The 25,941-nt window shown below is 43.4% G+C and overlaps 1 protein-coding gene across 1 annotated transcript; it reads right to left on the bottom strand.

The window, feature by feature from the left end:
* Nucleotides 1–525: 525 nt before the first annotated feature.
* LOC103635738 (E3 ubiquitin-protein ligase KEG) lies at nucleotides 526–24,326 on the bottom strand. The gene is made up of 15 exons (XM_008658118.3): nucleotides 23,252–24,326; nucleotides 18,647–18,985; nucleotides 18,340–18,570; nucleotides 17,966–18,091; nucleotides 17,556–17,889; nucleotides 17,323–17,480; nucleotides 16,979–17,136; nucleotides 16,664–16,785; nucleotides 16,417–16,551; nucleotides 8,979–9,103; nucleotides 8,600–8,704; nucleotides 4,399–4,632; nucleotides 3,305–3,638; nucleotides 2,522–2,710; nucleotides 526–2,445 (listed from the first exon to the last, which is right to left on the bottom strand). Exons 1-15 carry the CDS (start codon nucleotides 23,977–23,979, stop codon nucleotides 895–897), a joined length of 4,869 nt encoding a protein of 1,622 aa, XP_008656340.1. The 5' UTR covers nucleotides 23,980–24,326; the 3' UTR covers nucleotides 526–894.
* Between the last annotated feature and the right edge of the window lie 1,615 nt (nucleotides 24,327–25,941).

Here is a 25,941-nt window from a genome sequence, read left to right on the forward strand (position 1 = left end):
TCCATACCACCCTTATATACAACAAATTGTAAAGAAATATTTAGATCACGATCCATACCACCCTTATATACTTGTATAATCTACACTACCAAACAGTTGCATACGATAAATTATAATCTAGATTATATAATTCAGATTATAATCAAGATTATATAATCTTTAAGGTGAAATAGACAGGCCATTAATTCCTCATTTTGTGGAGATTCCTCATTTATTTTGTGGAGGTGGCATTAGAGGTAACAGTTGTGGAGGTGCCATTAGGGTACCAGTGAGCTCTAAATTTTATACTATAAGATTAAAGGATCAGACTCTATTTCTATTCATTTTTAAACTAAACTTTATTTAGAGCCCAACCATTTTGTGAAATTATTTAGATCACGATCCATTACCACACCAACACTGGTGCCACGCATACACAGCAGTGCAGTTTGTACCATATACGTCATCATACTCGTATGCCACTGAGCAGCTTGCAGTAACTCCTGGTACACGCGGCATTGCCAGCCACTCGGTGCACAACGAGTCAGCACATACAAGACCAGTAGACCACTATCAATCAAATTAATGTTCAGGTCCGAACCTGTACACTGGTATATATGGTACACTGAAACCCAAAAGGTATCAGGCGGCATAATTATACATGTAGACCAAAGGGAAAAAAACCTAGGTGGTGGTTATCAACTCTAGGAGTATTTCACTATCGCTGTCTTCTCATTCCCCGGTTATCAACAAGAAATACACCCTGCCATGCATGCCTATGCGATGATAACTATGTGCAACTTGCAACTCCACTGCAGGTTGAGATTTTGCTAAATTTGAAATGCTGCAAAATGGATGGGTGCAAGAAATGAGATATGGGGTCAAAAGAATACCACAAGCCTATGAACAAAAAGGTCAAAAGCCATTAGAAGCCTCCGTCAATAAATGGGCATCATCAAGAACGACATCAGCCGGGTCCCCAATCCAAAGTCTATCCCTCCACCGAAACTTTATCCTCAGCTTTCCGTTTGCATCCACACCCACAACCTCGCCTTTGCTCGCGTAGGTCTCCATCCCCCAGCCCCATCTGGGGGATACAAGACCAGATCGTATCCGTACTTTGTCACCTTGTCTGAAGGGCCTCACCTTTTCCACCTCCCATGCTTTGCATAACCACAGCCTCTCACAGAAGCAGAAAGCAATCCAGAGCTCTCCATCATCAGCCCGGTGGACCACCCCTATACTGCTGTGGTTCACATCACCCCATTGATACACTGGGGTTCCAACTGAGTCCTTAACCTTCACCCAGTCCCCAATACAGACTTCCTCCTCGTCCTCCACTTTTTCCACCTCTGCTGGGTCTGTCAACCAAGCCCTGGCACCAGCTGGTGTATGAATCCTCAGTTTCCCATCTGCGTCAATAGATGAGATTGTCCCTATGCTTGAATGACTATGATTGGACCAACCAAATCTTGGCTGGCGGATACAGCCTCTGATTCGAACACGCTGCCCAACAACAAACTTGCTAACTCCTTCAAGCTGGCTAGAAGGCCCAATCCACCTTTCCTGCTCACCACAAAAAGCGACATGAATGGTTCCATCCCAAGCATCACCTTGATATCCCACCCCATGCACCACACCAATGCTACCAGGCTTGAGTGATCTCCACTGCTCCACATCGTTCCTCAGCCTAACCCACTCTCCAACCTCGAAGATATTCTCAATTTCAAGATCTGCAGGATCGCCTCTCCACAATCCCGGCACACCAAAGAAGGCGACCCTTACTTCTCCATCAGCATGTACACCAGCGATGATGCCTCTAGAATCAGGGTTCGCATCTCTCCATCCCCATCTAGGCTCTGAAATTCCAGCACGGAACCGAACATGCTGACCAATTTTTACTGTCTGCACTTTCTCAATGTCTGTGTTATGGGTTAGCCACTTCCCATGCCTGAAACAGCCAGCTAACTCCAAGTAACCAGAGTCCTGAATGCTATGGACTACTGCAATGTTTATTCTCCCAACACTATTCCAGTCATAAGTAGGTCTGCTCCCAATACTTGGTTTTGGGCGGACCCAATCTCCAACCTCAAAAGCTGAAAGCCTCTCAGCGTCACCAGGAGCAACCTTCCATAAGCTTTTTCGGCCAGAAACCTTGATATTTAAAGTCCCATCCATGTCAATCCTTGATATGGCTCCAATAGTAGCTGCAGTTTCATTTAACCAGCCGAGGCGTGGCTCAGATATGGAAGGTGACACATGAACTTTTTCCCCTACTTCAAATGGTTGTGCCTTCTCGATATCTGCAACTGAGCAAAGAAAAAGCTTGCTTCTAAAGCAGAAAGCAACACCCACATCTCCATCATCTTGTAGACTATGAATTATCCCAATACTATTTCGAGTCACATCCTCCCATCCATATTTGGGTGAGGGAACTGTCACTTTGACTCTAATCCAATCGCCAACCTGCAAATATAAATGGAAGGTAATGATCCAAAGAAAATCGATTAAGGCATTAACATGAATATTAAAAAGTTTATACCTTGAAGTTCTCAATCTTTTCCATGTCCGATGGATCTGCCTGCCATGGTGCAGCCCGATTAGGAATATCAATGATGAGCAGGCCATCACTCTCGATGTCAATTATTTTCCCAACACTGTGATGAGTCTCACCGCCCCATGCATATCTGGGCTCTGCAACAGACCTCTTTACACATACTTGGTCCCCAATCTGGAATTTCGTTTTGCAAAAACAAGAACATAACTAAGAAAAAACAAACAGGCACCAAAATTCCACGAAAGCACAAATATACGAAAGGTGAGTTTCCATTGCTGTATAGCCCTACTGAATCTAGTTAGAATTGTAAAATAGACAGTAAAAATTGATCTTTATGTTTATATAACCATAAGGTAGTCAAATAAACACCACAACAGTACAAAGGGAGCCTTAGATGTAAGGGATTGTAAACACAAGAAGAAATAGATTATATACTCCCTCCGCTCCAAATTATAGTTTACTTTGGTTTTGTCCTAAGTCAAAAATTGCTAGCTTTGACCAAGATTTTAGAAAATAATATTAACACCTACAAGTTCAAATAAATACACTATTAAAATATATTTCATGGAGAATGTAATGAAACTAATTCAAGATTGTTGGTATTTGTGTGTTTTTCATAAACTTAGTCAAAAAAAGAGGTTCAAATTAAGACAAAGTCAAAGTGAACTATAATTTGGAACAAAGTATTGAATAGTAGATAGTTCAAATAATTGAACAGAACTATAAATTACAAATAGACATTATATTATGTGATAGTTCAAAAACTACCTTGAATGGGTCAACATGTTCAACCTCCTCCGGTTCACACAGCCATGGATTGGACAAATAGCAAAGTCCCAATAAAAGACTGCTATCTGGTCTGATGGAGTATACAATCCCAACACTTCCAGGAGTAATGGACTCCATGCCATGCACAGCAACCGTTAGTGAAGGACGAATCCGAACCCAGTTACCAACCTTATATTCTTCAACCCTTTCAATTTCTGCAGGATCAGCTCTCCATCCCCTAGAAGCTCCTGGAAAACCAACCCTCAAGATTCCATCATCATCAACACAGAGAACTGTCCCAATGCTATCCCGCGATTGACCACGCCATCCAAATCTGACATGAGAATATTAGCCGGTGATCCAAAATGACAATTTCACATGCCAAACAATTAATTGGCAAGTATAGTGCAGTTTTTTTTTTCTTCAAACATTTCACATACTATTAGGTTACCATTATGATAGTGTGCATGGCATACAAATCAATCCAGACGAAAGATCACAACAATCCCATTAGCATGCAAATGGCAAGTACATATTCCACCATAATGTTTGAACTTCACTGTTTGTGGTAGGAAGCAACTCCAAATTCTTTTTCTTGTAACAGACAGAAGCAAAGCACTATTTATAAGCTATCATCGCTAGAACCTCATAGGATGAACAAAGAGTGCATCAGTTTAATTTTTTTCCAATAGTTGAATGTAATAAAAAAAGAGATTAACAGGTCTCCATAAGTTAATAGCATGGTCAGCTTTAGTGTAAAACCTAGAACGCGAGATTGAACATGTAATACAGCATTAGGGCAACCTAAATATCTGGGGTTTCTATTTGCTTCTACTTACAAAAGACACATGGTAGATCTCCAATTCAGTATACCTTTTTATATATCACAGTAGACTAAACACCAGATCTTTACTAGTTAGATTATCTCAGCATCCAGATAAATACTAAAGCAGTTGACTAAAGACTAATAGAATGTACCGAACTAGCAAATAAGAGAAAATATTCCTGCAAACATATCAGGCATTGCTTTCTTTAGTTCAGTGAAGTGTTTGGCATTACGGCATCAAAGGTATTTAGGACCAAACTTGACTTACCTTGGTTCAGAAACATCAGGCTTGAGTTGCACATGTTGGCCCCTATTTAATGGAATAACTTTGATAACTTCACTTGTCAAAACATGGGCTTCTCCAGTACAAAATGACACCGCAAGGTGGTCATTGTCTACAACAGACTGGACAAAACCAATGCTTCTAGGTCCTGCACCTTGCCAGCCAAAAGCTGGTGATGTAACAGTTCTTCTAAATTTTACCCAATCCGCAACCTCATATCTGATTACAGCATAAAGAAAATGAATTACTAAGATAATTTGTGAATAACATGAACTTGTTTTCCTAGAATGTCCAGTCAACTTCCAAATTATACTTCTAGAATTGTCATAAAATTGAAAAGAATGTGGCTATCATTGTTTTTATTTTAAAAATTTCCGAACATATAATTAGGAAAGGCAACAGTCAAGATTTAGCATTGGAAACTGTTAATGTCCAATGCAGCGTGTAAGACCATGGTAGGATTCAAGATGCCCAGCTAGAACTGAAACATATTGAAAAAAGGTAAATAAAACCAAGAGTGCATTTCATGTAACTACCAAATTGTAACAAACCTACACTTCTACGGAAACTTTACGTAGGTCCCATGCATTTTTCTGCATACCTATCAAAGGAGAAGACAATTTGGAAGTTACAGGTATAGGCAACTTACTCCAAGAGACACCCAGGATTCACAGCTCATGCAGCAAGATAAACTCTCTCGGATGAACCTTACAAGAAGCTAGCTAGCTGGTGGACACACGCATGCAAGATTTGGGGTGGACAAAGGAGAACACACACAAGAATTTTGTGACGATGAATGCCTCCTTTTGGCTTTTATGTATTCAACTCACATGAAAAAAAAAACACCAAGTACATGGCCGGCGGGGAGAGCAGGGTCGCGCGCCGGCGGCTGGGGCGGTGGCTGAGCAGGGGACGTACTTGGCGGCGGCTTAGGGGTGGGAGGAAGGGGAGAGAAGAGAGAGAACCGGCTCTGGTACCAAGTTGAAGAGTAAAACCCTAACCCTAATGGGCCGGCAGCCCAACTACACATACATGGATAAGAGGAATACACACTAAAATTAAGGGCCCCTTTGGTTGAGCTTTTCAACCTGCTTTGGCTTCTCAAAAAGCCAATAGACAACCAAAGGGGTTGGCTCCCACCCAAAGCTACATCCAAAAGCAGCTTTGGGCTAGTATAAATTTCACAGCACACCAGCACCTTCACCCCAACTTTCACCTGCTGCGGCTTCCAACTTTTTGTGAAAATTACCTACCAGGCACTAGTTTTGAAGGTATCGATTCATTTTTTTTCTATTCTCGCTGCCGTGCGCGCTCTAGGCCAGCGAGCTCTATGCAGGTGGCTTGCTTCTTCCTGTGATTACACTGCAAAGTAAGCATATGAAGGTTTCTCTAAAGGAGCCACTTTATTCAGTTCATAAGAGCATATTTGGAGAACCAGGGCTCCTAACAACAATAACAACAAAGCTTTCAGCCCCAGGCAAGTTGGGGTAAGCTAGAGTTAAAAGCCAACAAAAACCACAAGTCAAGATTCAGGCACATGGATAACTGTTTTCTATGTAATCCTATTCAAGGCTAAATCTTTGGGTATCTAACTGCCTCTTCTCATGTCAACTTCGACCTTCCCCTGCCTCTCCCTATTGGTATCGTGCCTTAGGATCCTACTATACACCTGTGCCTCTGGAGGTCTCTGTTGGATACTATACAGCATCAGTGGCTGCCGTCTTCCTCGAGGCTGTATTCGGTCAGTTCTGCGTATATGCGCTTCCATGGTGGTGCAACAACCTTCGACTTTGAGCCTGCTAAAAGAATTTGGAAGACTTGGGCCCCTCCGCGTTGCAAGTATTTCATTTGGCTTGCATCTCTCAACCAATGTTGGACGGCTGATCGGCTGGCGCGTCATGGCATGCATCACCCGGATAGATGTCCCATGTGTGACCAGCAGGATGAGACAGTGCAACACATGCTGGTGGATTGTGTCTTTACGAGGGAAGTATGGAAGTATGGTTTAGAACTCTAAGCAGGCTGGGACTGCAACATCTTGCTCCCACGTCTGATGCAGCAGTGTTCCAGGATTGGTGGAGAGAGGCAGAAAGAAATGTGTCTAAGCAAAAGAAAAAAGGTTTTAACTCTATTGTGATTTTAGTAGCATGGCAGATTTGGAAGCATAGAAATGTGTGTGTGTTTGACAATGCTTCCCCAAACATCCACGCAATTTTGCTGACCAGCCATGATGAGGCCTTATTATGGGGGCTGCTGCTCTTAGGCAGGTTTGGTTGTAGCTTGTCTTTTCCTTTTTTCTTTTTTCCCTTTTTCTTGGGTGCTTTCTTGGCACCTTGTACTGGGTCTTTTTCTAGATATTTTTCCTGTCTTCTTAATATATTGATACGTGGTTCTCCCACGTGTTCGAAAAAATGTCTAAACCATCTCAACCGGTGTTAGACAACATTTTCTTCAATTGGTGCTACCCCTAGCCTATCACATACATCATCATTTCGGATTTGATCCCTTATTATATGGACACAAATCCAACACAACATATGCATTTCTGCAACACTTATCTGTTGAAAATGTCAGTATTTTTTAGACTACCAGGGCTCCTAAGTCCTAACAAATATCGGTTTTTTCATGTGATTGGTCACCCATAGTAAGTGCTGGACTGAAGATTGTCGTGCTCGGCGAGGTCTACAGCATCACCAGAAATGTTTGCTATGTGATCAGAAAGACAAAACCATCGGCGAGGTCTACTGGTTTCTTGTGTTTTCTCTAAGAATTTCTGGTATGAAAGACAAAACCATCGGCCAAGTCTGAGCAGTGAGCAGCAAGCCTTATCCCTTGGTCTCCCAGCTTTGACCACGATTCGCAAGTCATAACTGGCCGCCCCTGTTCCTGCATCATATGTGCCACTCGCCACCCCAAAGTCCTTGTCTCGTCCGTGCAGTACACTGTCCTTGCTTCTCCACGACAGTGCAACATCACCCCCCCCCCCCCCCCCCCCCCCCCCCGCGCGCGCGCCACCACGGCCTGAAGTCCCTGCCTCCCAGACGTGTTCGCCACCACCCGCCATGTAGCACCACTCTGGATCTGCAGGCATGCCGCCTACCTTCGACCTATCCCCTTAGGCGAGGCAGTGGCCCTCTGTCTAGTACTTAAGTGTGCCTTGTGGAACACTGCTTGGTGTTGCCTATCCCCTTTGTCATTTGTCCCTTGTTTGTGTTTTTTCTCCTAAGCGTATGTGTGTTGAGGGGGAGAGGTTGTGGATGTGTGTGTGACTAAGGGGGTGTTTGGCATGGCTCTGCTCTAGCCTGCTCCAAAACTACAAGGAGCAGTGAAGGAGATACTCCAAAAATTTGTACTGCAGCTCCCAAAACTCTATAGAGTTTGCAACCCTAGAGTTGGGGTGTTTGGCTAGCTTTGACCAACTTCCCCTTTGAATTTTGCTCTAGAGCCATGCCAAACACCTCCTAACAAAGCTATATGCAAGATTCAAAATGCATAAGTCGATATCATTCCAAAAAGGACCACCCTCATGTAAGAGGCACGTAAGAATACTGTCATGGTGGACCAAGCGTGTCGGGTGTATAGCCTGCTTGTTGATAGCTTGATACAAAGATGTGGGTGGAGCAAACAGCCCTTACTCCCCTTCAATGCCATGCAGTCAAGATGGCTTGTTTAGCCGACGACGTGGTAGCTCCATATTAGCATCATGGAAAACAGAAATCACTCAGGCCCGCCAGTTGGTCAGAGTATGTTGTCTAAAAGGACTTGCCAAAAGTGTTGTTTAGCTAATGTCAAAAGTGTAACTTTGCTAAAACCTGCCAAGTATGGTTTGTGGAAGTACCTAATATGTGAAGTTTTTGTTAAAGTACTCGAAAAACAACATGAGTCCCCAAACACGAATATGGTTCTGCAACAGATCCAGGAGGATGCCAGGCTTTGGGAGATGGCAGGTGCTAAGGCTCTGAGAAGGCTATGGCCTTAAATTAGGGGCTTGGTTCACTTCCCCCCCCCCTGTTTGTTCCTTCTTTTTCTTCCTTTTTCTCCTTTATTTTCTGATTTTTCTCTCTTTTTACCCCCTTTTTTTTGTATAGCTGTTGTTCTTGGTCTTCTTTAGACCTTCTCTCTACTTAATATAATGATGTGCAGTTCTCCTGCGTGTTCGAGAAAAAAAACAACATGAGTCCCTTACATGGTTGGTGAGAGATGAACTCCTTTATCTTCAAGCATTTCCATCAATTCTTCATAAATCCATTCTCGTGGAAGCCTCTCAAGAAAGTCTCGTAGTGTCCAACCTCTACAATATAGTGATATTGTTCAAACTTGTTAATATATTGTCATGCAAACTGAGGAACTTTTTAATTCGCACAGCTAAACTTGAAGGTAAAATTTCCAAACAAGATTGCAAGGAGAAGGTTTCAAATCTGATATAAAATATGTAAGTTGTAATCATATTTTGTCTCATGTTATTTGTTGTTTCCTTCTAAACTATTTATAGAGAATAATACATCTGTGAATTCACGCCACCATAAAAAGGGAAGCCAGGGGAATTGGATTCATCAGTTGCTTACCGGTGGTTTCTCACATCAACAGCAGGTGACGGCTGTAGTAGCATTTGAGCAATCCAAGTCAAGTTTTCGCGTATCATTTTTGCTGCGTCAGCAGCTATGTGAAAAGCATTGTCACCATCATCATCCTGATTAACAAAATAGAACAACACTTTAATACATAAAATAATTTAGTTCTAACATAAAAGGCAGTAAACCCAGGTTGAATAAAATAGTAAACATGCATGGAAAATGGTACAAAAAATAAGTATTGTGTACAATAACTACAGACCTAAAGAGAAGGTACACGGTAAAAAAAACCTGAAATAAAAGAAATCAGGCAGAAGAGTATAATGTATAAGACTGACCCAAGGCCTTGCCACAGCACATTCCAACTTCTAAGGATGCAAACATTTAATTTCAAAAACAGTAAATTCAGTGAATGCCTATAATTCATAAGAATCTGTATCGCATTCACTGTCAGATCTAACAGGCCCAATGACTAGCATAGGAGCTGACCCTCTAGAAAAAGTCTCGGTGTTGGGCCTATCAGATCTAACAGGCCCAATGACTAGCACAGGTAGCTGGTGGTGTGATATTGTGTGCAATCTTCTTGCTTCTGCATCTTCTCAAGTGTTGCTAAATGGTAAACCAGGCCATAAATTTCTCCATAGAAGGGGTCTTCGGCAGGGGGACCCTCTCTCCCCCATGTTGTTCATCTTGGTTATGGATGTATTGTTCTACTTAATAAAGAAGGCAGCTGATGATGGTTTGTTGGAACCTCTAACAGAAAATTCAGGTCACGGACATATATCTCTTTATGCTGATGATGTGGTGATCTTCCTCCACCCTGTGGCTACTGATATTGAGATCACCATGGATATTCTCAGGATTTTTGGTGAGGTATCTGGGCTAAAAACAAATATGGCAAAGAGCAGCGTTTTCCCCATCCACTGTGCTGGTGAGAATTTAGATACCATTCACAATCTACTACCATGTGTTGTTGCCAACTTCCCCTGCAAATACTTGGGGTGCCTCTATCCTTGAAGAAACTTGGTAAACATCACATCCAACCGTTCATTGATAAGATTGCAACATGGTCACTAAAGCGGTAAAACGTTAAAACATTATGAACCACCTTTTTAACATTTAAACGTTGAAACGAATGTTGAAACGTCTTTTCAGACTTGACATAGAACTTTAAATATAGAATAAGTTCATACATTAGTTGAGTACTTGAGTTCACAAACCAAATAGCATAAAAGGAAACAGATCAAATTCAACACAAGTTACAACTTGAATCTATGATCAGTAACCATCATCCAACTCATCAATAGTAAGACCTAAAAGAATGATTCACTGTGACTCAGTGACTGTGAGTCGGGGCGGCGGCGCTGGTCCGCTGGAGGTCGGCCGGCGGCGGTGCTGGAGGAGATGAGGGCGGCTGCCGGCTGCGCATCCACGCACTGGAGAGGAGGGCGGCTGGCAGCCTGGCGCTCGCTGCTCCCACGTAGGAGCTGGCGGCTGGGGATGGACCGCCCGGAAGGCTTAGGCGTTAGGAACTTAGGGTTTTTCCATCTTTTGGCCCAGGAAAGGAAAACCCCACGACGAGTAGAACGTCCTAAACGCAAGTAAAACGCCTTAAAACGCTTAGAGGACGTTTAAGCGACGTTTAAATACGTGAAATTGACGTTCTACTCCGTTTTGGTAAAACGCTCGGACGTTTCAACTCTTAATCGTGTTTTGTCGTTTAAACGGCGCTTAAACAACGTTTAAGCGACGTTTTAATAACAATGGATTGCAAACTGTCTACGTCTACCTAGTTGGAAAGCTGATCTGTTGACCAGAGCTAGAAGATTGATTCTTGTCCAGGCTGTTTTTACTTCAATGACTATTTACTTAGTTATGGCCATTGACCTTACTTCTTAGGCATCAAGGTGATTGACAAAATCAGAAGAAGTTTCGTGTGGAGAGGAAGAAAAGATGTTATGGGAGGGCATTGTTTGGTGGCTTGGAGCAAGGTTACTAGACCAAAAGAATTTGGAGGATTGGGCATCTCACACCTGCAGAAGATGAGTTGGGCCCTTAGGATGCACTGGCTCTGGTTGCAAAAAACTGAACTGGCCAGCCATGGACATCCTTTGAAATGAATGCACATCCTTCTGTTAAGGTCTTCTCTGCAACGGTTTCTTCTGTGGTGGGCAACGGTAAGAACACCATGTTTTGGACAGATAAATGGATAGATGGCTAGAGTCTGTGTTAGTTGGCTCCTCATCTGGTCAAGTTGGTCTCTTCTAGGGCCAAAAAGAGGAGTGTCTACGATGCTCTCACTTCAAGGAACTGGGTGCATGACATAAGAGGAGCTATCACTGTAAGTATTTTGTCTGAATTTCTCAAGTTTGGGACCTCACTGTAGACTGGGCCCTGAATCCGGATCAGGAGGATAAGCATATATGGCTGCTCTCAAGCTCAGGAATATACTCTGCCAAATCGGCATATGACGGTTTCTTCCTTGGAGCAACAACTTTTAAACCATGGGAGAGGATCTGGAAAAGTTGAGCACCTAGAAAATGCAAGTTCTCCATGTGGCTTGTGGCTCACGGTCGCTGCTGGACAACTAATCGTCTGACAAAGAAGGGGCTGCCTCACCCTCAAAAATGCTTGTTATGTGATCAGGAGGAGACCTTGAACCATTTGTTAGTCTCCTGCGTTTTCTCACGGGAAGATTGGTTTCATATTATGAGATCTGTCAGGTTGCAGCAACTTGCTCCTAGTCATGAGAATTCTTCTTTTGAGGATTGGTGGGAAGGTGTTACCACAGTTCCTGTTGGCCCAGCATATAAGGGGCTGCACAAGGGTCTAAATTCTCTGATCATTCTTGGAGCTTGGGCCATCTGGAATCACCGCAACCGTTGTGTTTTCAACGGTGTTCAACCCAGTTCTAGCATGGTCATCAGGTCAAGGAGGAGTCTCACCTTTGGTGTAGAGCTGGAGCCCGTGGATTATCTAGCATCCTAGCGCTCCAGCATACCAATTGGTGATCTATGTTTTGGGGTCTTCAAGGTCACGGGTCTAGCTGTCTATTTTTTGTAATTTACATCTAATCTAGAGTGTGTGGGGTGGTGTGGAGTTGTATGAGATTTCTCTTTTTACCTTACCTTTCTTCTTAATATAATGATACGCAGCTCTCCTGCGTTTTCGAAAAAGAAAAAGTCTTGGTACATCCTAATTCTTATTTGGGTAGTCATAGCGTCATTGATCTTGAGCAAATCACCAACAGCTAGCACATAATTTAGAAGATTGAACTGAATTCAAAGGTTAGTCATTATGTTAGCAAGTAAACATTTTTCTAAACATCCACATGCCCACTACTTGTTTGGTTGGTGGAATGGAGTCATTCCATCACAATTTGTCTAGTGTTTGGTTTATGGACACAAGAATGGAGCCATCCTCAGACAGGAATATTCCTTCAAGATGCCAAATGTGCTTGCTCCACTCGGATGGCGTGAGTGTCATCTCCCTCGCGCACGCACGCATGACTGGGATGAGCAGAGAGCTGATGCAGCCAAGGGCGGGCAGATCCAATGCTGGTGGATACAGAGCTTGGCCAGGCAGAAACAGCACGGCCAGCAGCGGGCGGAGCCGTGGGCAGCTGGATCCAACACTCCTAGAGACGGAGCCGGCATGACCGGATCCAACGCTGCCAGGGATGAAGCTGTGGGTGAGCAGAGCCGGCATGGCAGGAGACAAGTGGGGCCATGGGTGAGGTTGGGGCCACGCAACGGGTGGCTGCGTGAGCTCACATGGGCAGACGGAGGCACATGCTCACCGGAGCTGCAGCAGGCATAGGCGTCGGCACAAGCAGTGTGAGCTGGCAGTGCTAGGCAGAGAAGAACAAAGGGAAATAAGCTATTGTTTGTATGACATGTGGGCCCCATAGTTAACAGTGTTAACCAATCTATTATCCCATCCATCCGATCCCTCAGACAAACATAAAAATAGAACAGCGCCATCCTTCCAACCGAACATAAGATGGAACCATCCCATCCCTATGACAATGGGACAGAATCATTCCATTCTACCTCCCCTCCAACCAAATGCATCCTAAAATGATCCAGTTTAGTGTTGTAGTCATTGGATAATGAAATAGTTTGCTTCCAACATGTAAACATGGTCCTATGCTTATAGTTTGTGCTCTTTTGGAAGTTCTATCCTTAATAGTCATCTAGCCATGTGTGCTGGAGCCAAGTGGTTGATACTTGATAGAGAAGACATGGGATAATTCAATAGATCTTGATATAACTTGAGTGAGCAGGAGGACTAGGAGCTACAACAGCCCAACCTTTGTGGGCAAATAACATTAAGAAATTGACACGTTTAGTTTCAGAAATCAATATATTTTAAGACAAAGCATCTCCTAATAGTGAGGCTTTATTTGGAAAACACTGGGTAGAGGCTGCAGAAGTACTTAAGCCAGAGCATACCTTCTTATAGAGTCTGATGTATCTTGGTTGTTGGGATGTTTTTTCTTATCATAAACAACCCTTTGTAATAATTGGTTTCCTTTTAATATATTAGCTACGTCCTTGTGAACTGATAATCATCAACATTAACATCAACATAGCCTTTTAGTCCCAAGCAAATTGGGGTAGGCTAGAGTTGAAACTTGAAACCCAACAAGATGTCACCAAAAGGAGAAAGAGGGAGAAAGGGGAGGGGAAAACTTTTGAGAGCACTAAAAGGAAAAAAAAAGCCTAATCACGGTTCGGGCACGTGGATAGCTTCTTTCCAAGCACTTCTATCCAAACACAACTCCATTGGGATATCCCATTCCTTCAAGTCCCTTTTGATTACCTCCTCCCATGTCAAATTTGGTCGACTTCTACCTCTCTTCACATTATTGTCTCGTCTTATGATGCCTCTATGCACCGGTGCCTCTGGGGGTCTCCAGTGGACATGCCCAAACCATCTCAACCGGTGTTGAATAAGCTTTTCTTCAATTGGCGCTACTCCTAGCCGATCATGTATGTTATTGTTTCTCATTCGGATCGTGTATGTCATCGTTTCTCACTCGGTCCAATCTTGTGTGCCCACATATCCAACACAACATACGCATCTCTGGGACACTTAGTTGTTGGATATGACGTCTCTTAGTAGGCCAACACTCAGCTCCATATAACATAGCGGGCCTAATCGCTGTCCTGTAGAACTTGCCTTCAGCTTCTGTGGCACTCTCTTGTCGCATAGGACTCCCGATGCTTGACGCCATTTCACCCACCCCGCTTTGATTCTATGGCTAACATCTTCATCAATATCACCATCTCTCTGTAGCATCGATCCCAAATAACGGAAGGTGTCCTTCTTTGGTACTACCTGGCCTCCCAAACTTACATCTCCATCCTCACTAATTGTAGTACCAAAGTCACATCTCATATATTCGGTTTTGGTCCTGCTAATTCTAAATCCTTTTGACTCAAGGGTGTGACGCCATAACTCTAGCTTTCATCTACTAGAACTACATCATCAGCGAAAAGCATACATCAAGGAATATCTCCTTGTATATCCCTCGTGACCTCATCTATCACTAAGGCAAATAGATAAGGGCTCAAAGTTGAACCTTGATGTAGTCCTATGTTAATCGGGAACATTTGTATCACCATCAGTTGTTCAGACGCTAGTCACAACCTTGTCATACATATCCTGGATGAGTGTAACATACTTTGTTGGGACTTTATGCTTATCCAACGCCCACCACATGAGATTCCTAGGTATTTTATCATAGGCCTTTTCCAAGTCGATAAAAACCATGTGCAAGTCCTTCTTCTGCTCCTTATATCGCTCCATGACCTGTCTTATTAAGAAAATTGTTCCATGATTGAACTTCCAGGCATGAATCCAAATTGGTTCATGGTGATATGTGTCATTCCTCTCAGGCGATGCTCAATAACTCTCTCTCTCCTAGCTTCATAGTGTGGCTCATGAGCTTAATCCCTCGATAGTTGGTACAACTTTGAATATCTCCCTTGTTCTTGAAGATTGGTACTAATGTACTCCTCCACTTACCGGGCATCCTGTTTGATCGAAAAATATGGTTCAACAACTTGGTTAGCCAAACGATAGCACTATCTCCAAGTCATTTCCACACCTCTATCGAGATACCATCTGGGCCTATCGCCTTGCCCCCTTTCATCCTCTTTAAAGCTTCTTTGACCTCTGATTCTTGGATCCTGCGTACAAAACATCTATTTAAATCGTCGAAGGAGTCATTCAATTGGATGTCCGTAGACTCATTCTCACCATTGAAAATATTGTCAAAAACTCAAAATACCTCTGTCACCTCTGTTTGATGTCTTGTCCTTTCACCAAGAGTTGATCCATCTCATCCTTAATGCATTTAACTTGGTTGAGGTCCCTCGTCTTCCTTTCTCGAAACCTAGCTATCTTATTGACATCTTTCTCCCCTTCCTTTGTACTTAGTCCCTCGACCCTTTGCCTCACTCACAGCTCGCTTTGCACGACCCTTTGCCTCACTCACAGCTCGCTTTGCAGTCTTCTTTGCCACCTTATATCTCTCTATGTTGACCGCGCTCCTGTCATGGAACAAGCTCCTGTAACATTCTTTCTTCTCCTTTATTGCCTTTTGAACATCCTCGGTCCACCACCAAGTATCCTTAGAGGTGTGAACTGATAATGGCCAAGATAAAACATATGTGCAATTGGCTGAACATTTCAGTTTTCCACTTGCCATGACAAAAACAAAAAAGGGACAGGCCCAGTGCCAGAGGCTCCCAATGAGTGGGGTCTGTGGAACGCAGCAAAAAAATAAAATCCTTTAGGGCTTGATGATTGAGGTGGATAATTAACTAACTTTCCACCCAAATCCCTGTCAAGTATCAACCCATGTGGAATGGAGTGGATTGGAGTTCAGCCAAGCAAGCCTTTACATATAGCCATGCAAAAAAATATAACAGTGCCACAGTGCAAAATGACCATGAGAACCATAGCGCTTGAGCATATTATAATCACAGAAAACATAAATGTGATAGACATTAAACGCCATTCATATGTTTTATAAGTAAACATATTTGAGATGTTTTTACAGACTCCATGGAATGAAAACATAGTGCCGTGAACTGGTGATGCAAAGAATATAAATTTCATTCAGTAACTTCACATATTTTAGATGTTCTACAGAAATACAGACTCCATGGAATGAAAACATGAAGTGCCATGAACTGGTGATTCATTCAGTACAGTTTAAATCATGTATAAGTGAATAGGAATGAACAATATATATTACAAAGAGTCTGCACAGCTCCCAGTCTCCCACTAAGCATCACTACTTTATATTTCCTAATTCCTAGTATTGGCTTCCACAAGAGCATTTTATTGGACTTGGCTTCCAAATTTACCCAGTGTTATCTACGAAAATAACATGAAGAAAAACAGTAACACATCAAACCTGTATGTTGCAATTTGCACCAGATGCTAAAAGCAAGCCAACACACGAGTTTGCACCTCTATTAAGTGCAACATGGAGTGGGGTTGTATTTTGAGCATTTCTTATATTAACATCGACTCCTGCTTCCAGTATAATCTGCCAATAAAAAGGTAACAGAAGGCAAAATCAAGTCATACTACTATGATATGGTGAGCAGAAACAACACAGAAATATGGAGGAAAGAATCAAGCCACCAGATGGGATTTACCTTAACAAGCTCCACGTCATTGATCATTGCTGCAGTATGTAATGCAGTTCTACAGTGTGGATCATCTTGTGCTGTAGGATCAGCACCAGCAGCAAGCAATATTCTTACTAACTCTCGACCCTCTGCAAGTGCAAGTAATTTTACTATTAGAACAAAACAGGATCTGGACTAGATGGAAGAACATGATTGTCCAAATATCCTGGACCTTAGGGAACTTTGAATACAGATTTGCTCGTAGTGGTATAACCAAACATAGAACCATAGATCTATGTCTTTATATATGCTGAATCCAATAGAAGCAAAACCAAACATTACCTTTCTCGTGCTCCTTTTTAAGAGCTGCTGCCATGCATAAAGCTGTACCAACAGGGCTGGGTACATCAATTGCTTCTGCTATATCCTCTAGAGATGCAACATCAACCCATCTTCTTACCACAGTCGTGTTCCATGTCTCAACACATAAATGCAATGGCCTACTCACCGTGAGAGCGAAATGTCACTAGAAGGAAATAAATAGACAGATAAAACATGCAAAGGAAGAAGATTTAATGCAGCCACAACTAAATAAATTTCCAAAACTTTTTCAAGTTGTAGAACATGATAATAGAAGCTGATGCACTGGCTTCGCTTCCACTAGGCACTAGGTGAATATTTCTTACGTTTTATGTTGAGAATTTGATATTCCCATCGATCTGCAGCCTCCATTTTCAAGTATAGCAATAGCACAATCAGTATATCTCCTGGCCACGGCAATATGCAGGACAGATTCACCTTCACCATCTACTGCGTTGGGATCAGCTCCAGCCATCAGCAGCTCCTACATAACACATACATAATCTAAAAAGTAGGAACCAGCAAGCTTAAACGACATGAGGTGAGCATGACGACATACTTGCATGCACTCTGGTTGACCATGATGAGCACAGACATGGGCAAGAGTAGGACCCAGGCCTTCTCTAAGCCTAGAATTGATACTAGCAGACCTGCCTACAAGTGCACGAACACATCGTGGAGAGCCAGCAGCCAAAGCAAATACTATAGGTGGGTCTTCATCCTTATCTAATATATCTACATTCTCTTGGTAAGCCACAATAGCTTCCACAAGCTCTGCCGAGCCTCGGCGACATGCTAAATGTAGGGCAGTGAGTCCATCTGTATTTTGTGCTTCTAAGAGAGAACGGATGAAACCACCATTTCTCTCTGATGCAACCTTCGCAAGTAGATCCCTGGTATTTGCAAAAGGCTTAGTGTGAAAAAGTATATGATATACATGCAACTATACAAGAGTTGCCAGAGATAAACCTAACACCAGCAGCATCTCCTTCGCATACAAGATGATGCAAGGCATTTGGATTATAACGAACCATCTCTAGGATGGAGGTTGTTGGAGGTTCCATGCCATTGGGCAAGTTTTCATTTGCGAAATCACTGCATAAGCAAGTAGCTAGGTCAAAAATTAAGTCGGGGAAAACAATATGCAAGTATGTTTCAAGAACGGTTAGCTCGAAGACATTTCAACATTTGCTGGTACACCACCAAGTAAAGGAATCTTCAGGAATGGTTAGCTCGAAGATAATTTGATCGATAATACTTCTACAGGTAAAGGTTCTCCAAAGCTTTAAGCTTCCATGTATCATGTTTTAGCGTAAAAGTAATACAAAATCAGATGGAATTACTTCTCAGGACTAGCAGGTGGGCTCCGTGGTATGTCCAGAAGGTGTCGAAGGAAAATTTTCAGCATGTCCTGGAAGGATGGTCTTCTTGAAGCTCGGAACTGCAAACATTCACCAATCATCTTCCACAGCTCCCCAGGAAGTCCTACACCTACTACTCTTGAATATTGAGGTGGTGGCTTCTTCTCTTTTGCAACAGACTTACAGATCTCCTCTGCAGTCAGTCCAGCCCATCTGCATTTCAATGAGCATATAAGAACACCATTCACAAAGCATTAATGATAACGAATTGAATAATCATGCTACTTACGGAACAGCACCAGTACACATTTCCACGAGCGTGCAACCAAAACTCCATGCATCCGACTCTGGTGATATACCGTTTGCACTATCCCAAAACATATTCAGTGACTTCTTCAGTGGTCCCCATGCCTCAGGAGCTGTATAATTGGGACTAAGCAGCATAGCATCAATGCCAGCACCGGAGTCATCAGGAACTCTCCTATTCTTCAGAATTGCTGAAAGACCATAATCCGAAACGACTGCATGTCCATGAGCATCCAAAAGAATGTTTGACGGCTTTATGCTCATACAAACAATACCCGCTGCATGGAGTTCTGCTACTCCACGAGCAATATCAGCCCCATACCTGTAAAGTCACATACATGAGAAAATCATCAGTTGATTGGCATAGTTGAAAAACAAAGAGATTACTGAACACCGTGACACTGGTTCCAGATTGAAAATATGATGGGTAATAACAAAGAAATAGGATTTATGGGTAAAGGAGGGAACTCAAATTCAAAGTCAACAAAAAAAATAAATGGATATGAATGTTGTTGCAAGATAACAAGTTCTACTAATGTGTAATAAGTGGTTTCAAAAAAACCTAGACCAGCCTAGACAGCCCCCGGGCATTATATTAAGAACTCCTCACGCAAGTCGAGAAACCCTCGAACCCCTGTCCCACTCATAGACAGCGGCACTATTAGGGAGAAGGTCGAACGGACCCGCCCCGGCTGGCTACACCTGATCAATTGTTGGACTTTGCTCCCATGCACACGGAGTTCATCGAACGCCGCATGCCAGAAACCGGAAACGTGGAACTTGGCACATTCATCGTTCCGGGAACGTTCGTTCCGTTCCGGGGACATGGGAACAATCATGTTCCCACAGTGTTAAAACCTTGTTTTAGTAGCGTACCACGTTCCTGTTCCTCGATCCCATCGATCCGGAAACCTGGTTACTAAGCCGCATGGAACGCCAAAGAGGCTTCACTTTGCAGGAGCCAGACCCTTCAACATAGGGCGACGTCTACGACCACCATCCTCCCATCGAAGGTTGTGGAGGCCTTAGCATGGACCTTGCTATGGGCGGGAAGATCATCCAAACCAACGGACTCCGTCGTTGGCCTGGCAAACATGTGAAGGCTTGATCGAATACCGCGGGAGTGCTACCGAAGACCTCACCAACCTGCGAGTGACCCGGAGGGTGCTGAAGACTCCAGCCTCATCATCTAGACAAATTGCGTGTGTACCCGACAGAGGCCCCAAAGACTTCCCCCACTTAGGGGCTGAGGAACGGTATCAAGGCCACAGTGAATGAGTAGGCCCCACGCGGCCTTGGGGAGGCCCAATCAGTCAGATTCAAGCCCACCCCCATATGGGTATGTAACTGTGTAACTGTAATATGAGGTTTGTAATTGCAACAGTTGACACTGTTGTATAGAATATTCCTAGGATGTAGCAAGTAACAGGGACATGCCCGTATTTTAGGGGCTACCCCTTGGTTACCCTATAAGTACCCCCGTCTAAACGGGATGAGGGGACGGTTGACAAGATATTTGAGAACCACAGTTTCACATCTGTCTTGCTATTGTGCCCTTGTTGCTCCCTTTGTTCGGGTTTCACCTGTCAGAACCCAACAGGCATTGTAGCCCATGTGAGAACGACCGCGAGGTCCGCGACAGAGGTCGGGTCTTAGACTTTGCTTTGGTGTGGGACAGATGAGGGGATTTTTTAACCCTAGCCTAAAATTTGCTCCCGCGTGGGAGTCATACTCGGGACTTGAGGAGTGTCACTCATACCACCTAACCAACTCAACTAGAGGCCCTTTCGTTGTAATGAGTGGTTTCATGCACTCAACATTAAAAACTCAATCCCGCAGGTAGCTTCAGTGTATACTTTGGTGAATATGTTGCTTACTTAGGAAGTGTTGAAACAATAGGTATTAAAATGCTAAACGTCTTGGTTGTACTCAGTGGTTTCAGAACGTCCGACTAATCGTGATTAGTTGGTCTGATCGGTTCTAAGCACTCGATTACAGGAGTCAATTCGATCAGAGAAGTTGATCGTCCTTATCGTCCCACTAATCGTCGATATGGTGCAATTAATCGCCTTAATGGGCGATCAGCCAATCAACATATATCCCGGCAGGGTAGTCCAACAGGCGCCTGGAGCCAATATTAATTAGCCTCTTCTGCTTCCCATGCGCCTCTTCAGATTCCCGGTCGCCTCTTCTGCTTCACAAGCACCTGTATTTACATTCCCTTCTTCTCTCTTCTCCCTTCTCTGCTTAGTCAGCTCTCTCCCCCTTCCATACTCTGCTTAGTCTATTGTCCTCGAAGGCTTGGACGCACCTGTGACCTGTCTCACCGGCGGCTACCCAGGGGCCAGAGATGAGCACCTCTTCTGAAGGTACCTAACTCAGTCTCATGTCATTTTGTGTTCAGTACAGTACTTTAGTTCAGAGTTTCAGACTGAACAAAGAAGAGATCCATGGTGATGGACGAGTTGCTGCTGTTGACCTGATGTTGCATCTCTAATTCTAAGTATATTCCATATCTATACTCTACAGTTCTATGCTATATAAGTAATTAAGTATATACTGTTATATACAATATTATATATCAATATATAGTGTTATACACTTATACTATCTTGTGTGTGTAGTGTAGTGTTATACTGTCCTGGGCTCCTGGCGACTAGGGTCGATCAGGGGCGACTAATCGGCTGATCGCTCAAGCCAAACGATCAGCCGATCTGAAATCACTGGTTGTATTTATATGTCCATCCATCAGCTCTTAGTTGAACAGGACTGGTGCAGCGGTGATAGCTGTCTCGCTGAGTCACCAGGGTGTGCGGGTTCGAAGCAGCCTCTCTGCATTTCCGCGCGGGGGGGGGGGGCGGGCTCCGGCATGCGGGAGCCCACTCAGTTTATCCCTTCCCCAGACCCCACTCATGTGGGAGCCTCCGGCATTATGTCTGCCCATTTTTCAGTTGTGAACTGTTATAGAAGCTTTCATCAAATGTACCACTGCAACACTGCATTCTCAAAACTAGTTTATGTAATTAGCTGGATCTTGACAGGATAAGAATGAAGTTGAATCGAAGATAGTTTTAGTTACCAATTACCATAGAACAGCATCATAGGAATTTCTTTTTTATCCTACCACGACTTGCTTGTGTTTAATCGTTGTTTTTTTGTTCCACCACCATAGGATTTTGAGACAAATTGTTAGAAAAGCTAACACAACTAGCGTAGGACATTCACTTATGTTCTATAATGTTCGTAAGGGCATATACAACCCCATTAATTGAGAGGTCTCTAAGGGGTTAAGTGAAAAAATTAAGAGACGGGCTCTTCGCGAAGAGCGCGACTCTTCCCGACTTTCTATATATGTTGTCCCTTAACTACATTAACGATCTAGTGGCTCAGGGTTGTATCATGCAGTCTCTTTGTTGTCTCTTGTACCTAGAAAACCAATCCAAGGGCTCTAGGTTGTACATGCCCTAAGTGTTGATATGGTGCAATGAGTTTCAATAAATCACTACCACACTTTAATGTTGATCATGAGAGTTGGTCGATTCCACAGTTTGAACTGTGCTCTGGATAAGAAAATGCTCAAAGCGTTATAATAAAATCCCATACCTAAGAAAGTGAAATTTTGTGGAAGGTAATGAACTAAACTATAATAGTATGATGTACAGATAAACAGTTAGCTGTATAGAAAATCTTGGAATATGAACTGTTGTTGATTTGGTTCCAGCTAAAACAAGCAATCTACTTGACCTGCTAACTGAATCGCCTTTGATATATCCAAATCCAACAACAGTCAAAATACAGAAACAGACTCCTTTGCAAAGAAATATAGCAAGAACCTTTGAGCCAAAGTTAGAGCTGATAATGATTATCTCGTTGTAGACAGAAACAAACTATCAACCTGGTGCGAATATTGCTCTGAATTTCCATTCTAAATACCACGTGGGTCTTGCAGAGAAATGTTAAATGTGCCAGTGCCTAATACTGCTGGGAAAACCACAGCACTTAATAAATTTCTTGCAGTGATATTAATTTTCATAGAAATATTATTCACACAAATGGATGTCATAGGAACTTTAATGATTTCAGCATATATAAGTGTTAGTCGCTCTGTGAGCTGATAATAGATAAAAGATGAAGCTCCACAGCTTGGTAACTTGATGGTAATTGACTCAGCAAGCAAATTGCAAGCCAAAGTTATGCTACTCACAAAATATTACGAAATTGCGCGGAAATGGCTAGCGATATGATGGCCATTAATTGTGAGCAAGTTTACCTTCCTTACAACAATATAAGATAAACAAACAAAGCAGCTAGCAGAACCAATGAAATCAAAGTTCAAACTGCATAACGCCATTAACAAGGCAACCACTTTACATGTCACAAAGCAAGCTATCATACACTACACGTACACAATTTGCCACATTTAGTGAAGGTTCTAGCTAGGCATGCTTCTTGCTGACTACTGAGTAATAATAAAAGAGAGCAGCTATGTTGCAATGTAATATGTTTGCAGCGATTATTGGTAAGACAGCAGCAGAAAGAATAGCCGCACAATATTACTAAGTACCGACATTTTGATGCAATGCCACACCTGAGAATCTGCTCCAGCGTGAGGCGTCCACCATTCTGCCGCATCTCCGCCTGCACAGACCCGACATAATGATCCATCACGAAACAGAGGTGGCCGCCGACCCTCACAGCACCATGGAAGGTGCACACGTTCCGACACCATGTGGAGGCACGCCTCAGCCGCTCCACCTCCTCTTGAACAACCTCGAGCCCATCCCCCGCGGTTTGGGGCACCCTCTTCACTGCCACCTGGTGCTTGCACCGCTTGACCCCGCCGCCGCCACGAGACAGCGTGCCGACCCACACGTCCTGCCCGGCGGGCCCAGGCGGGCCGCTCCCGATGCGACGGGCGAGCTTGAGGTCCGGGTGCGAGGCGAGGTCGAAGGAGCTGCATCCGGGCGACGCGGCGGCGGGCGCGGGCGCGGGGCGGCGAGTGGGCCGTGCGAAGAAGTCATCCTCATCTTCGGAGCCGTCGGAGGATGACCCCGAGTCGGAGTGGAGGAAAGACGGGGATGAGGGGGATGCGGAGAGGAGCGATAGAATGGGGAAGTTCTTCCGCAGCGCAGAGACTGAGTTGCCTACGGCGGTCGGATGGCGACATCGCGGGCACGGCAGCGTGGCTCCGGGGGCTGCCGCTAGCATGCGGGAGAGGCACGCGCGGCAGAATCCATGGCCGCAGTGGAGGAGCAGCGGCGTCCGCTCCTCCTCGTCATATCTGACGTTGCATAACGAGCAGCATGGCACGCGCATCGCGCCGGCGCCGACGGTTTCGGGCGGCGCGGTGCCCTGGGGCGCAGGGCCGGAGAGAAAGCTGTAAATGGGGAGGGTAGATCTGGGCGTTGGGGTGGGGGTTTGGGGAGGGGAGGAGGGAAGACGGGAGAGCAACGTGGGAATTTCAGAAAGTGAGAGGTAGAGGGTTGGTGGTGATGCGGTGGGAGGCTGGGGAAGGAAGGACGACAAGCAACACGCAGCGCTGCGTTGCCCTTCCTGCTCGCTCCGCCGACCTTTCTCCTGGTTCCTGCGCTTGCAAATTGCGACGAGCGCGTGTTTTGGCAGCGCGGGTGACGTGTGACGGTTCTCATGAGCTCATCATCGGCATGGACCATGGAGGTAGCGTTGTCGACTGCCGCTTTGTGACGGAAAAAAAATCTGCTCATTCTATAAAAAAAAATATTCTTTATCTTTTATATTATCCTCTAAAAAATTATATATTATATATCTTGTTCATCTCCAGCAACATACTCTAAATTTCATTCTCTATATCAATAATTCTCTATATCAACAGTATTCATTTTTTAGAAAATTATGCATAGTTCATATTTAACCAAAAAATGACCAGACATTAGTATTATATTTTTCATGTCGTACACGCATACAACAATAGTTGGTGTGTGTGCCAAAATTGAATTACGGACTAATTAAATTAATTGCGTTTGGTAACCTATATTACTAATCTTTTTTTTAAAAAAATGCTACCAGGCTTTATTTTATACATTTTTATTCAGTATTGGACAAAATCGTAGATCTAATAATGAGTTAAAATAGAGTCGCTGAAAAATATTGACCCACTACAAAATATTGTTTTTCAAACCGGCAAGAGCAGTACTTTATTTTAGAATTAAAAAAGAGCAATAAATGAGAAGAGAGCGTCCACGTAGGCTTGCTGCAAAAGTTGACAAGCGCGAGCGGATGGACCTTGACACATAGCAAAAGTGAGGGCGCCCTCCACATTTATAGGGCGACAGAGGCGTTCAGTATTAGACCGTCTCCAACAACATCCTCTAAATTGCATCCTCTAAAAGAATATATATACTTTATCCTTTACAGCATTCTCTTAAAGAGTTCATCATCTAAATCTTTTGTATATCCAGCAACGTTTTCTAAATTCAGTCTTCTATATCTACAGCGATAACAGAATTCATAAACTACATCTTTTGTTCTCCATTTTGCATATATTGTCAAATTTAATTTTCATACATAACATAAAAATCTACTAAACATTTTAAAAAAAATTAACAATTTTGTCATTATATATGTTTAATTAAGAAAACAGTTAACCATGATAATTTTTTGTCATCCGATTCTTGCGTTAGCCTTAAATGGGACGTATGTGTCTTGTGGTTGCCTTTTCGTTTGTTTCTCCTCTACGCATTTTCTCCTGCGCCTGCGCACACCCCGCAGCGCATCGCCTCCTCGCTCCGCGCATGGCCGCCGCCGGCCCTAGATCTCTGCTCGTGGAGACGAAGAACCTAGGGTCGTTCCTGACTTTTGAGGGGCCCAGGACAAGATTATAAACAGAGGCCCCAACACCATAAAATTGTTTTTACTATTATATATATATCAACTAATTATACTTAATGTACCACAGAAAGACTTGAACAGTAAAAAATAGAAGTAAGATTATTACCTCAAATATATTGAAGAGATCAACTTAAAAATGTCTTCTAACATTTCTAGATGCAAAATCATCAATGATGGCTTCAATATTGACACCATCTAATAATTTCTTCTCAATGCATAAAGTTGCTAGCCCGTTTAACCTTTATTGAGACATTGTAGACCTTAAATAATTCTTCAATAACTTAAGCTTTGAGAAGCCCCTTTCAACTGATGCCACAGTTATTGGTATAGTAAATAATATCTGATAAGCAACAAATATATTGGGATAGCAATCCATTCTCCTAACAAACTCAAAAATTTCCATATCAGACA

The sequence above is a fragment of the Zea mays genome, chromosome 8 (assembly GCF_902167145.1).
Source record: "Zea mays cultivar B73 chromosome 8, Zm-B73-REFERENCE-NAM-5.0, whole genome shotgun sequence".
In the NCBI taxonomy this organism is placed as follows: domain Eukaryota; kingdom Viridiplantae; phylum Streptophyta; class Magnoliopsida; order Poales; family Poaceae; genus Zea; species Zea mays.

Excerpts from the sequence above, each read along its gene's own strand:
- LOC103635738 (XM_008658118.3), bottom strand. The coding sequence starts at position 23,979 with ATGCGCGTGCCATGCTGCTCGTTATGCAACGTCAGATATGACGAGGAG. Across the intron at positions 17,137-17,322 it reads TCAAATTCTCAACATAAAAC|GCCATTGCATTTATGTGTTG; the intron begins GTAAGAAATATT and ends CACGGTGAGTAG. Across the intron at positions 4,633-8,599 it reads GTTCATCTCTCACCAACCAT|ATATGAGGTTGCGGATTGGG; the intron begins GTAAGGGACTCA and ends TGCTGTAATCAG.